General features: G+C 33.5%; 1 protein-coding gene across 3 annotated transcripts in view; it reads right to left on the bottom strand.

The window, feature by feature from the left end:
• LOC148308943 (protein apterous-like) overlaps positions 1–17,655 on the bottom strand; it is a 125,612-nt gene that overhangs the window by 87,419 nt on the left and 20,538 nt on the right. For all 3 annotated transcript variants that reach the window (XM_088260902.1, XM_088260903.1, XM_088260901.1), the window contains exon 2: positions 6,108–6,622. In XM_088260902.1, the coding sequence (XP_088117028.1) occupies positions 6,108–6,622 (515 nt within the window). The remainder of the gene's footprint in view (positions 1–6,107; positions 6,623–17,655) is intronic.

Raw genomic sequence — 17,655 nt, 5'->3', positions numbered from 1 at the left:
TTGAAATTTATGTTTTTTCAAATGTTCAAGTAGTTACTATCTACCCTCTGATTGCGAACAGCTATATATGGTATCAAACGTTTTGACCAGTATATACATATATATAGTACTAGTCTGTTTTTGGATGGTTGGAAGATATTGCTTTTTGCAATAAGTCCGCCAATGAACTTGTATCTTTTCTGTACATGAAGTTTAAATAAATAAATAAATTTAATTAAAATGTAACTTTGTCTTTGTAAAATGTAAAATCGCTATTTTTTTATGACTTAATTATAATGTCTACCGGTTTCGAAGCTAACCGCTTCATTATCAAGACTGATTAATATTAAAACACTATCTATGTACTAAACAATATTCAAAACATTTTGACGGTTGGAGAAAGAAGCTTAGGTAGGTCTCAAGTGGCTTTATTTTGTGTTGATTGGCAGTCACAGTCAAAAGAGATCAGGGATGATGAGTGATGGGAAACATATTTCATTACGAACTTTTATTAAAATCATTTACTTGTGTATTTATTAGTTGTAAATTATTATTAATTGCCTTTTTAATTTCTAATATTTCTGGGTAATCTGATTTAAGTCCTCTTTTGCATGTGTGTAATATATTAAGACCTTTATTTTTATCAAATGAGTGATTATTTTCTATTAAGTGATTGGCAAATTCACAAAAATTATCATTATTAAGGCATCTTGTATGCTCTTTACATCGGATGTTAAAATTTCATGAAAAATCACAAAATTAGTGTTTCGAATATAAATTATAAATAAATAAATATAAATGTCGAGTTACAATCATAACACAAGTACCTCGTATTTTACATTTACGAGGTACAAGTCGAGGATAGAACTGACGTCAAAAGCGCACTCGGCGCAAGGATTCATGCGTGCAATATCTACAATCAAGATGAACTTGTATGTTTTAAAAAAGTGGCCAAGTCAAGATTCCCGCTGTCGTGAGGATTCCCGAGAAATAATATTAAAAGCGAGACAGTTTAGTTATGATTTATCCCCGGCTAGCCTACAACGGTGTGTGTAATGAGCATGAAACCTGAATATGACAACACGGTGTCGCAGAACTCCTTGCAGAAAAATTAAAATTATCAACAAAACAAAGAGAATTTTCGTGTTATAATTTTACTTGCTTGATATATAATATCATATAATAATAACAATAATTATAACATCAATAATAACTATTATTCAGACCTGACGATGGAAGTTTAGCTACCGAAACTAGTAGTCATTAATAATCTCTTATAATAAAAATAAAAAGTGGTATAAAAACAAGTGTTTCCTTAATCATTTTAACATGTCTTCATGTAAATGCCAAAGTAAATGCCAAAACAATAAATAAAATAAAAATGTAACTTAGTTTTAAAATCACTATACACATTTTATTGTAACTTAATTATAATGCCTACCGGTTTCGAAATTAACTGCTTCATTTTCAAGACTGATTAATACAAAAAATGACACTTTATAATTAACTTATCATAAAATATTTATTGTAATGTTAAAACAATGTTATATTTTAATTATAAAATGGAAAATCATAAAGTTATTCCTTCATTTATAAATTATATTCAATATTTTTCTTAAATATTTGAATTTACCTATTTTATTTTGTAACATCTCGTTCAAGTATTTTATTTTTCTTAAATATTTGAGTTCAGCTATTTTATTTTGTAACACCTCGCTCAAGTATTATATTTTTCTTAAATATTTGAGTTTGGCTATTTTATTTTGTAACATCTCGTTCAAGTATTATATTTCTCTTGAATATTTGCGTTTAGCTATTTTTTGCAACACCTCGTTCAAGTATTATTTTCTATTAAATATTTGAGTTTAGCTATTTTAATTTGTAACACCTTGTTCAAGTATTATATTTTTCAAAAATATTTGAGTTTAGCTATTTTTTGCAACACCTCGTTAAGTATTATATTTTTCTTAAATATTTGAGTTTGGCTATTTTATTTTGTAACACCTCGTTCAAGTATTATATTTTACTTACTAAATTTAACAGCGCCATAAACTCAGTTTCAGTTATCAATGCGTAACCGTGGCTCGTCGTCGAAAACTTTGATATAAATCAATGTAAATTTGTTCCTGATAGTCCGATAGCCAAATATCGCTACTTTTCTTCTAGCCCGAACGGCGGTAATGTAAATTTTATTTACTCCAACACGTAACGGGAAAGTATTATTCAAAGAATATTAGCCACTAACTCCCAGTACATAAATACTATTCTCCCTGTTACACTTACCTATACAGTTAACCAAGAAAAACGACTAGCCGTATAGATAAGACTGATCTCTTCGCTATAATAAAATATTTATATTGATCTATAAATCGTTCTAGACGGACAAAGATGTACACTGAGATCTTCAGGTATTTTTTATAATATATATTACAGTATCTACTCAATGAATTAGGGCCACGCAGAATTTCGCGCAATTTCTCAATTCAAACAGGAATAACTCAGAGAAAACCTTGAATAAAACAACATTGAATTTTATTTACACATGAACACTTTATTACGCTTAAATTATGCATATATTTTCATATAAATATAGTTAGTATTTAGTATTTCCACCTTTGGCAGAAATAACTGCCTCAATTCTTTTGGCATACTTAAAATGCACTGTTTTATCATGTTTTTTTTATTTCTTCGTCTTCTGACCAAATTTTTTGAATATTTTTTTTTAGACAGTCTACTGTCGGATTTGGAAATGAGTATACATTATTTTTTAACATGCTCCATACGTTTTCTATAGGATTAAGGTCCGGAGAATTTCCAGGCCAGGGGAGCAAAGGCAGATTTTTGTTAGACAAAAATTTTATTATTGATTTAGCCCGGTGGCAAGGTGCCCCATCCTGCATGAAGGTGTATGGACCTTCTGTTGGGTCGAGTGTATGGTAGAAGGGCAATAAAATTCGTTCGAGGACCTGCTTATAGGAATTTTGGTTCATTGTTCCTTCCACGAAAAACAACGGCCCAGGTAAATTGTTAATAATACATGACCATATCATTGTTGCAGGGAGGTGTTTGATAACTTTTACCACACAGGCCTCATTGTAACGTTCCATTGGTGTTCTCCTGACGAATCGACGGCTCTCTGTCACGGCTTCTAACCGGCACTCATCACTAAAGATGGCCTGAAAAATAATGAAAATTTAAGTTTAATTCAAATATATAAGTTTATTTACTAAAATGATATGTTGAAAATTCAATTTAAATAAATACCTTTTTCCAATCATCTACCGAGTAATTTCGATGTAGCCTGGCCCATTTTAATCGATCCGCTTTCATTTGTGGTGTCAATTTTGGTACTTTTACAGGGAACCTGCATTTCAGATTTACTTCGTAAAGACGTCGCCTCAGTGTTGATACCAATATATTTATACCCTCTTCTTCCAATTTTATTTTTAATGTTTTTGCTGATGCACTACGGTTTTCTAAGGCACTTTGAACGATTTTTCGATCAGTCCTCGGTGTTGTTTTTCTAATCCTACCACAGTTCTTTCGCCGATTGCTGGTGGTGGGTGACTGATTTTTTTTTGATTTTAAAATTTTGTCCACTGTTTGACGAGAAACGTTTTCTTTTTTTTAAAATTTCTCTATTAGATAGTATTTCTAATTTCAGTAGCACTATAACACTAGACTTTTTTTCCTCAGAAATGTCTTTACTTTTTCCCATTTTGTCTTTTTCAAAAGAAACACTTGTGTTTACAAAAAAAATTTATACTTTATGAACTAAAATTAAAAATTAAGTTTTTTTTCACAAGACACGATAACTATATAACCTCTCTGAACAAAACAACAATCAGAACTCAAGAAACTTCACTAATAAATGAGATAGAACTATTTTTTGAACTTTCAACTATCTGTCTACCTGTGCTAATTAGGGACCTTTCTCAGAAAAAGGGTTTGAAATTTTGTAAAGGCTTAAATAATCCAGGTATATTTTACATATTATTGAAGGTAATATACATGATATTAGATGTCAATAGAAAACTTAAAGTATTTATGTAAAATAAATATAATAATCCAAAAGATTTCAGAGTATTCAAAAAAATAATGGGTGGCCCTAATTCATTGAGTAGATACTGTAAGATTACTGCTCAGGAAAACCGTGTAATGGAAATAAGTATTGCAAATAGAAGTGATACTTGTTAGGTTCTAGAAACAGTTGATTTTATGCATTGCACTCTGCATTTGTTGACAGTTTTATTATTTTAAGATTAAAAAATGGTTTTATAGAATGTTACAGAAGAAAAAAATCGTTAATGAAATTTAATATTTGTTATATTTATCAATGTTAAGCTTAGCAAAAAACAAATAAGGATCCTAAACAGGACCTTGACAGGGCACTGCAGACTGAGGAAACACATGACAAAAATCTCCCTTCATGACACCCCAGTAAGCAGATTTTGTATGGAGGATGACGAAACGCCAATCCACATTCTTTACAATTGTGATGCACTCGATCACACACGAAGTCACATCCTTGGAGGACCTCTACTAGACTCCGAGAAGGTGAAGCTCCAACCACCAAGACAGGTCGTGAGTTACATGGCTCATGTAGGTCTCGGCAGTGAGCTGTAATACAAAGGGAGTTGACAATAGACCTAATATGGTCGCAGTGACATAAGGGATGCCAGACCCCAAAAAAAATATCAACGCTCATTAATTTATACTTTATACTAAGAAAGAAATTATGGGTTTTAGGATAGCTAATGTATAAGGCATATAATCTGATTCTAGACAACAAAATTTTTAAATAACGAGAGCTTGTTAGTGTCTGATTTGGTTGTTGACTGACCTTTATCAGTGTTCAATTTTAGCTTCGATTTTTCATCCAAATATTTTATCAATGGTTGAGCTTCGTCCGAATTGAAATTGATGTTGAAATCACCACTCATAATCAACAATAATAAATATTAAAACGTGTTTAGCTAATGTACAGTATAATTTGTCCGCCTCCGTAGTGTAATGGTCAGCGCGCTCGGCTACCGCTCTTGTGATCCCGGGTTCGATTCCCAGAGAGGGGTCTAATAAATATAAGTGATTTTGTCACTTGAATATTTATTCAATTTTGAATATCAAGCGGAGGGCTGATCACCTTTCCTTCGTGTGTTAACGATCCAGATAACACTGCGTTTATATGATGCAGTGCCCTATGCACCATTGGGGTGCGGATATAGGGTTCGAATGAAAATGAAACAGTATATCCGAGCGTCTACTGGTTCCCTTTGCTACGTATTAACACAGTACACGCGGTGCATGCGCGTAGACTGTCTATGATGTGTGCGATGGAGAGAGTATAAACGATTCTTCCACTCTTTCCTTTCAACTGCCGGTTGAATTCGAAGAAGAGGAAGCTTCTCACTTTTTCGTCATATCCATGCTAATTTTCCCTACCGCTCCCAAAAAAGTATCACCTCAGAAACAAACAAAAATCTGGAAGATGACCACGGCTGTCCAAACTCAAAACACAGTAAGGGACAATTTTTTTGTAGTACGTTTTTTTGCATTTTTGGACTAAGTAGATTCTACTTAGTCCGAAAATGCAAAAAAAATGTACAAAAAAAATGTGCCTTACTGTATTTTATGTTTGGACAGTCATGGGTTGTTATTGCTATGTTATAAATTAAATCCGTCCCATTTGTATTACAGCAGAAGTAAGACTACTCGTAGCACCCTGCACGCAAATCGCTTGCTTCGTGCCTACTTGCCTTGCAATTTGCACAGCAGTAAGGAATGTACTTAGAAATTATTTTATTGTTTTACGATTATGTTATTTCTCTATTCTCACACATTCTGTATCGTCTTATGCATTAGATTATGTTATTGTGCAAAGAAACTCGCCTGTTGTAGTCTTTCTTGCAGAAGTTATTACCACGGGCAAAGCAAATCAATTCTGAGTCATGATATGCCATACGATTTGTTCGGCAGGAAGGAACGTAGGTACTTTATTTTACTTATTATTATTTGTTATTATTTCTTCGATTCTCCCCCATTCTGTCTTATATTATTCTCGCATTGTGCATTAGATATGTATGGTACATGTTTTGGATTTGAATGAGGGTTTGTGCAAAGAAACTCACCTGTAGTAGTCTTTCTTGCAGAAGATATTCCCATCACGGGCAAAGCAAGTCAGCTCCGAGTCGAGTTGTAGCTGGCACTCGCAACACCGGAGACACGGAGCATGCCACTTCCTCTCCACCGCCTGCAGGAAGAACCGATCCCTTATCCTGCTTCCGCAGCCGGCGCAGTGCTCGGCCTGTGGCTCGCAGCCCTCGCAAGGCGCGTTGCCGCACCCGTTGTTCGGGTGGCCGTTGCAGCCTTCCGGCTTGACGTGGCAGCCGTCCGGATTGGCGTGGCAACCGTCCGGATTGGCGTGGCAGCCGTCCGGGTTGCCGTTGCAGCCATCCGGGTTGCCGTTGCAGCCGTCCGGGTTGCCGAGCCCCGGGTCCGGGCAGGGCTCCGGCTGGCCACAGGACGGGCAGCCAGGCCACGGCTCCAGCCGGCCGCAGCGCCCGCACGGCCCGCCCCGCGGCTCGCAACCTCCGCACGCGTGAGCCGCCCGGTTGTTGTTGTCGGTAGCGACCCGTTCGCACTGCTGTAACGGAAACAAACCATTCTAAAAATTCATTTTATTTGGGAATGTAGCAGATCATATCGTAGTCATACAGGAGAAAGTGACTAAGTGCATTTTGTAGAAAAACGTGATCATTGACTATTTGATATCTTACTAGCTTAATATTGCCCTGAAAAAAATCACAAAGGACTTCAAACTTGGAAGTATAATATATTGACTTGTTAAGAATTGCTAACTGCATTGATGTTTATTTTGTTGCCAAGCAAAAGTGACTTGAATGGCCCTCCTGAACATTTTACGTTTTGTTAGTTGGTCACTTTCTCCTGTACGACTACGATATGGAAGTCGGGGTGTAACTAATTACAATATTTAGGTAGGGGAAAAGCAATTGAGATGGTATGGGTAGATAGGACGTAGAACATATTGTAAACCAGGCGATCGCAATGGATCTTTCTCGAAAGATATCTAGAGGAAGACCAAAAAATTCATCCATGAAGCTATAAAAAAATGACATGATTCCAAGGCATGATCTTTTATATGAAAGAAGGACCTACAACCTGGTGACAAGGAGAGCTGACCCCAATAGAAGAAGAGGAAATGTAACAAATCTGTAACTGCAAGTTATAAGTATTACAAAACAAGTATTTGTACTATTCCAATTACAAAATTCCACATTTATAAAAAAAATAACACGGCAGGAAGAAAAGAGAGAAAGGGAGAAAGGAAAATGATCACAGTTCAAGACAAAGACAATTGTAAGAAACGAGGAACACACCGCGATATAAATATCGACTGCCGTTGTTAACGATCTCAGCGCCGACAGTGTCAAGTTGAACATATCAAAATCCCCATATTCATCGTTAAACAATTTGAATAAACGATTAATATAGAAACATTGTTTGGAGTTTCTTCTACTCGTGGGAAGCGGTAAGATGTCAAATTTTACAAGGATATGTTAGTTATATCTATTGCTTGAAGTATACATCTACAACGCGCGCATACGCTACGCTATCTATCTTTACGTTATATCTTTCTTCTCTCTCGTGTAACGAAATGCGCTTATATACGTGACGCGTCCTTGAAATTTCACTATCAACTCTCTTCCTATCACCGATAATCGAATCGCCGCCTAAGAAGCTTGTCATAAAAATGGCTGAATATGTTCCATACAACTTTTTGTTTCTTTGGTTTTTTATCTTTGGCGTTCGTTTTCCCTGTGCATTAGAATAATTAATAGTAAACTTTATTTTAATTTGTCACGTTATCTGGGCCGTGGTTCGAGTTATTAGATAAACGCCAGGAACCATAGAGTAGATACTGTGATTAAAACTATACGACTTCCGTAATGTGTTGATAAACCTCATAGGCACAGATCACAATTGCTCCGCCGTAAATTAATACTAGTGACCAAGGGAAGTTGCACACACTGAACTCCCTCTCTACGCGACTTCGAAATAACACGGTGCAAAAAAGCCATACAAGTAGCAACGTGAAATGAAACTTACAGAAGTAAAACTTCTTGAAAAACATAATGATACGGAGAGAAACGATCTTAAAAGAAATACAAAATTTACATTAAAAATATTATGTTTATTCAATATTCACACTGTCATTGGTTAGTGCTTATATTGGTAATACTGATATTATTGGTTGATGATAACTAAAATATGAGGTATATGTAATTTAAAATAACGCAAAGAATCACAAAACACAATTATTAATATTGCTTACACAATGCATTGTACCTCACTGTTCATATATAACGTCTGACATGTGCATTACAACGCAACTTTGAATCGTTGTGTATAGATCGCTCTCTCCACTCCCGTGGCGTCAGAATGTATAGCTCTCCTCGTTCTCTCTATATTATATCTTTCTTCTCTCTCATGTAACGAAATGCGTAACAAAATATAAGTTTAATAAATAAAAAAAAATCGTATTTCCATGCGTCGCCTGGTGTGCAAAATAATTCCGGAGGAATCATAAATATTGACAAGTATGGAGAAGAAAAACGGAAAAATTTTACGACATTGAACCGAAAAATAAACAACATGCGAAGGGGCAAATTGAGAATTAGGCATGATGAAATGTAGAAAAAACAAGCGTACATTGGATGCGGTATTCCTGCGGAGCAAGCTTGTCAGGATGACAGAGATAAATAAAGATCAATGGCCCGATGGAGAAACCTTGTCAGGGTAGACTTTTCGTGAAGTTAGAGGTATTTGCCAAATAACTAGGTGTAGATGAAGATCTCTACTAAATGGAAAACTTAATCAACTCAACCGTAGATGGTACCGAGAACTCACATACTAAAGACGGTGTTAATCAAAGATGTACCTATAACACATCGCAGTATACACATACGTGCTACACAATATAATTTTGCAGAGATAATAAATTAACACATAACGCTTCGGTTCGCTTGAACTGATGACATTCCTATATCACTGACCTATGATTTCCAATTGACTATTTGTCGGAAAAAAATTAAGTATTTCTTTTACGGCAGATAAGTTATTGTTTCTTGTAAAATTTAATTTCAGAGTAATAAAGTTTATGTAATTATATCAACAACGTAAAAAGGTCACGGGGATATTTCATAATTATTACTTGTTATTTCTACTTTATTTATATTATTTTACTTGTACGCTGAATTGATAAAATGATTTATTTTGGTTCATATATATATATATTTATAGCTTATCAGAACATTTTTTTTAAATATTTATAATTTGCCTCAGAAAATTCTCCTTGCCTGTTACGTACAAGGATTTATAGCATAATAAGTTCATTTGCCTTAAAAATGATAATGGATGTGTATAGTTAATAATAAATTAGTAAAGTTGATCCCTAAAACAACACAATGGATTTAATATCTGAAAAAAATCAAGATTTGTCACGTAGCTCATTTATTTGGCGTATTCGTCTTGTCATATTTTACACTCATTTTATGAAATGTAATAAATAAATTAAAAATAACCGTAAACACGAGTACTTCTTGGTATAAGTTAATCAACAATTAATAATCGCAGGGGTAGGCAGAAAGAAAAGAACGCCACATCAATCTGTCCCATGCATCTATCTCCTCATTCATCTATCTCCTCATGCATACCCGCTAATTATTCCGACTCCTGACCTAACTACGCAAGTATTTAAATTTCGTAATACCAAGCTTTCCTTGATCTCCCTCTGCTTCTCTTACCAACCACATTCACCTCATAAATTTGTTTTGCTATTATTTCTTTACTCAATCGATTCACATACCCAAACTATCTCAACGTACCTTTTGTGAAGTTTTCGATAGCGCTTTCCTCAGCCTTGCATATGAACATCTCTCTTACATCGTTTTGTCAGAGAGATCGCATTTCTACTTCATTCGGTCTACTTCCATCCTTCTTTTGCTAACTCTATGCTTCACTTCCATACACTAAGGATGGAAGCATATAAATATATGTTAAAAAAAAGTTGGGATAAAAATTGTCTGCAAGCACCTACAGTCCGAAAAAATGGGAGATATTAAAAAAAGGATACGGAAGAGGTCCATATCCAGCAGTGGAGGACAGAAAGCTAAAGCAGAAGAAGAAGAGCACACACACACACACACACACACACACACACACACACACACACACACACACACTCACTCATTTATTTCTTTTAAATATGCTTCTTGTGCCTATTTATTGTACCTGTTTATTGTTTTTTTTATATTTTGCCATGTATTAGTATTAGTTTTGGTTATTTAAAACAAATCTTTTTTGTTACTTTATTATTTGTATTCCAGTCTTGTTAACCTTAATCCCATGTCCCAAAATGAGAAATAGAAATTACTCATCGGGAATATTATACGTATATATTATATGTATGTAATATGTTTTGAAATAAATATATAAATAAAATAAATGTTTTAAAAATCTCCGTTGTAAATAAATTGTCAGTATTCTTCATTTTGTCCGCCTCCGTGGTGTAATGGTCAGCGTGTTTAGCTACCGTGCTGGAGGTCCCGGGTTCGATTCCCAGGGGGGGGGGGTGAAAATAAATATTAGTGATTTAACACTGTAATATTACCCTGGACTGGTTCCTGAAGCGCAAGAGTGATCACCTTGCCTTCATGTAAGTAACGATCAAGATAACACTGCGTCAATTTGATGCAGTGCCCTATGCACCATTAGGTGCGGATAAGGGTTATAAGTAAGTAAGTTATTCTTCATTTTGGGTCTGTAAGCCTATACAATTTTTTGTGTTTTCTTCTTACAGTGATTACCGATGCAGTCATGTTCTTTGGGACAATTCTGCTCCCAATACGAACCCAATAACAATTATGTACAACATTTTGAGTGTGTCCAAATACTTGTTCACAAAAACTGGATTATCTCCAATTACAGGAGTTATTTTCATATTATTTTTTGACATCTCATCAAAGATGAATAAGAATATGGAAGTCTGGGCATTTACGGGGCTGACGACCGTCATCGGCTGGTTTAAGTGGCCACTTTACACACGTGTAACATTCACCAATTCTACCCATCATTGACAACCACACTACTCAAATTCTTGGAAGTTCTATATATATAAACCTATTTAGAAACCTTGTTCTTGAATCACTAGAACTTCACTAGAGACAAACACCAACAGTATTTACATCTTTAACATTCACCAATTCTACCCATCATTGACAACCACACTACTCAAATTCTTGGAAGTTCTTTATATATGAACCAATTTAGAAACCTTGTTCTTTACATCTCACCAATAGATGTCTCTAGTGAAGTTCAAGTGATTCAAGAACAAGGTTTCTAAATTGGTTCATATATATAGAACTTCCAAGAATTTGAGTAGTGTGGTTGTCAATGATGGGTAGAATTGGTGAATGTTACACGTGTGTAAAGTGGCCACTTAAACCAGCCGATGACGGTCGTCAGCCCCGTAAATGCCCAGACTTCCATATTCTTCTTCATCTTTGATGAGATGTCAAAAAATAACAATTATGTATTCGTAAATATTGGTTATCAATAATTTGCCTTATTTCTCGAGATAAAAATACCAACTGTTGACATAACGCGTCTCTAGGAATTGCTACACTTGTTTTTTTTTTTCATAAAAAAACATCGTTCGCATGATACAAAATTATCAGCAGCTGTCAAATAAATTATTTTCAACTGTTATCCCTCCGTTCGGATGACCGACATGACATTTTTACTGACAACGTTTTTTTCTATTAATTTATTCAACGGAGATACTTGTTTTAAATTCGTACACAGACTCAATGGCTCAATTCATACAAAATAAAACATAATACGATGTTATGAAATGTCGATAAAGAATTGAATTTATTATCTGTAGTATTTAAAAAGTATTAGGTATGTACATATATGTACATACATACATCGCGTCTAAATTTGATTAGACCTTTTTTTATTACATTTATCATTTAATGATTTGAAATAACGTTATACCCTGATATTACTAGCAAACTAACAAAAAAAGTTACTTATCCCTGATAAACGAGAAATACGACAATAAAACCCAATGGTGCATAGGCACTGCATCATATAAACACAGTCTTATCTCCATCTTTAATACACGAAGGAAAGGTGATCAGCCCTCCGCTTCAGGTTAATATTGAATAAATATTATATTGAAAAAATTACCCCCCCTACCCTGGGAATCGAATCCGGGACCTCCAGAAAGGCAGTCGAGCATGCTGACCATTACACTTCGGGGGCGGACATATAAATATATAAATATTTATAAATATAAATATATATATATATATATATATATATATATATATATATATATATATATATATATATATATATATATATATATATATATATATATATATATATATATATATATATATATATATATATATATATATATATATATATATATATATATATATATGTATATATATATATATATATATATATATATATATATATATATATATATATATATATATATATATATATATATATATATATATACTCTTATATATATATATATATATATATATATATATATATATATATATATATATATATATATATATAAGAGCAATCCATCAAGCCATTTCTAAGAAAAGTTTATTGACATCTCTCGCGTACCTCCGCGCTTCGGAGTTCGACAGGTCAGAAAGTAAGATCCCAAACGAGCAAGCGTTCCCATGGCTCATACCATCCACAGAGCGACAAATTTACATATTTATGATTTCCACACATCTAAAATCTTCTTTTTAAAAAGTCTCTCACAGTACTTAACAATGCTTTCAGTGAAAATAATGCAATATTAAAACAAAAATATATGGAAACCGGTTTGGTAAGAATTCGCTTGTGGCGCGAAGCGGCCAGTTCATTTTAATTTATGAACGGGAATAAATATATTTAAATAACGAAATCTAAAAAGCGTCCAATATGTTGTACGAAAAGTACTTTTTGTAATGGTAATTAAATGGGTCTTAGAGTATCTCTAAGAGTGGAGGCTTCAAAAGAGTGGAGGCTTGTCGGGTTGTGGTCCCGTAGTTAGTGTCGCTAGTTAAGTCAGAGTTTCTCGGTTCGAACCCACTCTACTACAATTTGATACCGATTTCTAATGATGAGCCGCTTAGGCTCACAGAAATAGTATGAAATTGAAATATTTGTGTAAATAATAAAAACACAAACATTTCTCTTTTTTTAAATAAATAAAAAAAATGCGCGCGTAGCACCCATTTTTGAAGAATTGAATAAGAAGTGAATCTTCTCAGAAAATAAAGATAGTTAGAAATTTAATGTGAGAGACAGAGATGGGAAGCATGTATATAGAAAGAATTTCAACAATACAAAATTTGCATATTTTTTTCATCTAGATATTTACCATTTTTGACATCTCATCGTAGATAAAGAAGTAAACGGATGTCTGGGTAGTATTACTGGGCTTATGACCTGTCATAAGTTGGTTTAAGTGATCACTTTACGCACATGGAACATTCACCATTCACACCATGATGGAGAACCACTCTACTCAAATTTTTGGAACTCCTAGATATATTGATTAATCTCGTGGCACAATACATATTAGTTCATAAAAGTTCTTAGATTGAGGAAAGCTTTTTTTAAGCAGAGACTCTTTTATTTGTATACAAGGTCCAAATCCTGGATTATATTCACAAACTTGAGATCCGCCTGAAAACTTGATTTTCATTTTTTTATGTAGCTTATAATTTCACTAGTTCATTTATTTACTACATTTTATGTGTTTTTAAATACTTGTTCACAAACAAGTTGTTTGTGGTCAAGTATTTGGAAAGTGATATGGTTTGTCAAAGATTGGGGAGCTAATATTTTGCACCTGATAAAAATTATATTTAATGCAGAAAGGGTAGCGCGCACTAAACAGTTTGATTTGTGTGGTACAAATCATAACGCTCGCGTGTGACTCATACTTTGAAGCGTCAAAGGCGTTCAAATTTAACCGAGTTATAAAAATAATCTATCTCTCAAAATTATAACTTGTGTAGATAACAAAAAATATGGTACATATAACTATTATGCACGTATTTTATCGTGTGTCTAGATCAGAAATGTAATATCTTTGATGAGATGTCATCAAAGATATTACATTTCTGATCTTTGATGAGACGTCAAAAAATCATATGAAAATAACTCCTGTAATTGGAGATAATCCAGATTTTGTGAACAAGTATTTGGACACACTCAAAATGTTGTAAAACACTCTCCTTATCATTCATCGTTCACTTTGTATAATATATAACTTTAGTAAATACAAATTAGCGACTGCTTTTATTTCTGCACAAATGTCAAACCGTAACCGTGATTTTGCGTGTGACTCATACTTTGAAGCGTCAAAGGCGTTCAAATTTAACGGAGTTATAAAAATAATCTATCTCACAAAACTATAACTTTTGTAGTTTTACCAATAAATATGGTACATATAACTATTATGCACGTATTTTATAGTGTATCTATGTAGATCAGAAATGTGATAAATTAACATGAAAACTTGAAAAAATAACTTCATAAAATTTTAATACCTGGGATGTAAAGTTTTGATTTCAACTAATTTTGGTTGATATTTCAGTCAAAAGGATAATTCTATTTACAACATTTTGAGTGTGTCCAAATACTTGATCACAAAATCTGGATTACCTCTAATTACAGCCCTAATTACATTATTAATCAGCCCCGTAAATGCCCAGCCTTCCATATTCTTCTTCATCTTCGATGAGATGTCAACAAAATAATAGGATAATTCTATCCTTCCAGGGACATCTTTGGTCAAGTGTCAGCCAAAGATATGGCGGCCGGTATGCCGATGGGTTAAAACCCGCCTGCTCTATGGACAACTCGGCATCACACCGATTGAACAGCAAGCACGCGATGGCTACAGACACTGTTATTAATGTGTTTTTTTTTGTTTACATAGCGCAACATAAAATGAAAATAGTATTCTAAGGTCTGGAGAGCTTGGCGTGTGAAAATCGTAAGCCATGTAATTTTTGCGTGCACCGGTGGCGGTCTATGAAGAAGGAAGCAAAATGTAAAGGATCAACCTATACTCGTGTCTATTTAAAACATCAGCCGAATAAAAAAGATGTATAAATCTTAATTAAATAATAAAAGAGAATTAGTTTGGGAGACAGAGACAGAAAGAGAGCATCTTAAAAGAAATACAATACGAAAGTTGCATTAAAACTTTCCGATTATTCAATATTTACACTACCATTGATTAGTGATTAAACTTGGCACAATCAGGTATGTCAAATACTTGAAAGCGGCTGGGTCAGGAGTCGTAATAATCGTCGGGTATGTATGAGGAGATGCATGAATGTAGAAGAGGGAAAGAATGTTTGTAAAGACAGAGTGGTGTGGCGTTCAATTCTCTCTGCCTACCCCTGCGGCGAAGCGGGGTGATGGTTAGTTAGTTAGTTAGTTTGATTAGTGCTTCAGTTGGTATTATCGATATTGATGGTTTGAGATAACTAAAACACGAGATGTATACCGTGAAAACGAGAAAAAATGCATGTATTGTAATTACGGATTTTGTTTTTAATTAATTTATTAATAACTATTATGTACTTACATAATGGGTGGTACCTCACTGTTCATATATAGCGTCTGACGTGTTCTATAATTTTATATCGTTGTGTATACGTAGCTCTCTTTTTCTTCACTCCCGTGACGTCGGAACATATGGATCTAGTTCTTTTTCTCTCTACGTAATAACTTTTTTTCGCTCTTACACAAGGGAATTATACAGAACATAGCTAAATAAAACACACATAGCTATGTGTCTTTTATTTGGCTTTTTTTATTTAGCTTGTGACAGAAAGTGATGTTTTTGCATTTTGAAGAAAAGGTATTGTTTTTTTTAAAAATAAGTATTCGAAATATTTTTCAAATGGAGAAAAAACAGTCAGGTTTTACCTGTTGCACAATAAAAGTTCAAAAGGAGGCTTGATATTTATTTAATACATTGTATTAAATTTTTAAAATTTTTAAACGATCTCCTGAAAAATCAAGTTGTTTGATTAATGACGTTGTTCAAAGTAGTAGCGAATTGTGGTATTGTTTTTCTTACAGTACCTACTAACAGTTCAATTTCCGTACGAAGGAATAAAATTTTTAATAACTTTACCTTTTATTTATTCTAAAAAAATATATTTTTCACCGTTAGACAAATTTCAAATGTTCAAAAAATCAGTAAATGAATTAAAACACGCTCCTTATCATTCATCGTTCACTTTGCGTAATACCACTTTAGTAAATACAAATTCGTGACTACTTTTATTTTTGTACAAATGTCAAACCGTAACCGTGATATTATTTTATTGACCTGATGATGGAATGATGATGGAATGCCTAAACCAGTAGTCAAGGATTAGTATTAATTTAAGTGGTATTACATAAAGTAAGCGATGAATGATAATAAGATATTATATTACCAATGCCTTCAATATACAAAATTAAATTTTTTTATTTATTTAAATTGAATATGTTGTCGGTACCTACTGAAAACCTAAATATACATATACATATTAATCTTTAATCGATTAAAACTATGACCAACATTTTTTTTAATGAAAAAGAGAATTGTTTTTCTAGAGATTTTTTCAAAACGTTTCTTTTTTATATATCACAACATAAATAGTGGCATAGGTGTAACAGCACAAATATATTATTTTCCTACTACTTCATTCACAATTTTCAAATGATAGCTGATTTACATTTTTACCATGGATTTCTAGCGTAGGTGATGTATGATAGAATGACCTTCAACCCGAGGACAAGAAGAGCTAACCCCAACAGTCTACAAAAAAGATAAGTTGGGATGGAGCCAGGAAGAAGAAGACTTGGAATGAATAAAATAATGAAATAAGGAACATTATAAGGCGAACAAAGTTATATGGAAACATAAAGTTTTCTATGTAAACTTATTAAGATAGTATTATTTGACATCTCATCAAAGATGACGAAATATGGAAGTCTGGGCATTTACGGGGCTAACGACCATCATAGGCTGGTTTAAGTGATCACTTTACACACGTGTAACATTCACCAATTCTACCCATTATTGACAACCACACTACTCAAATTCTTGGAAGTTCTGTATATCGCTCACTCCTTTCAAGAACGTCATTAATCAAAATACTTGATTTTTCAGGAGAACGTTTTTAAAGTTTAAAAATATAATACAATGTATTAAAAATAAATATCAAGCCACTTATTGAACTTTTTACTGTGCAACAGATCTTTTTAGGTTAAACCTGAAGGTTTTTTCTCCATTTGAAAATATTTAGTATATTTAAAAAAATTCATTAAACAAAACCTTTTCTTCAAAATGCAAAAACAACACTTTCTGACCTGTAGCGGGTGAATAATATGTTAAAAATATGCCTTTTTTGTTGGGATATAGTACATTTTCTGGACATTCCGAAAACATGCACATCTGAAAATTGACGATTTTTGATTTATGACGTTATTGAAAGGAGTGAGCGATATGTTAAACCAGCCTATGACGGTCGTCAGCCCCGTAAATGCCCAGACTTC

The sequence above is a fragment of the Brachycentrus maculatus genome, unplaced genomic scaffold (genome assembly GCF_059751285.1).
Source record: "Brachycentrus maculatus isolate JH-2025_06_01 unplaced genomic scaffold, ASM5975128v1 h1tg000144l, whole genome shotgun sequence".
Lineage (NCBI taxonomy): Eukaryota > Metazoa > Arthropoda > Insecta > Trichoptera > Brachycentridae > Brachycentrus > Brachycentrus maculatus.
Note: the sequence above shows the minus strand (reverse complement) of the source record. Positions and strands in the feature narration are given on the sequence as shown.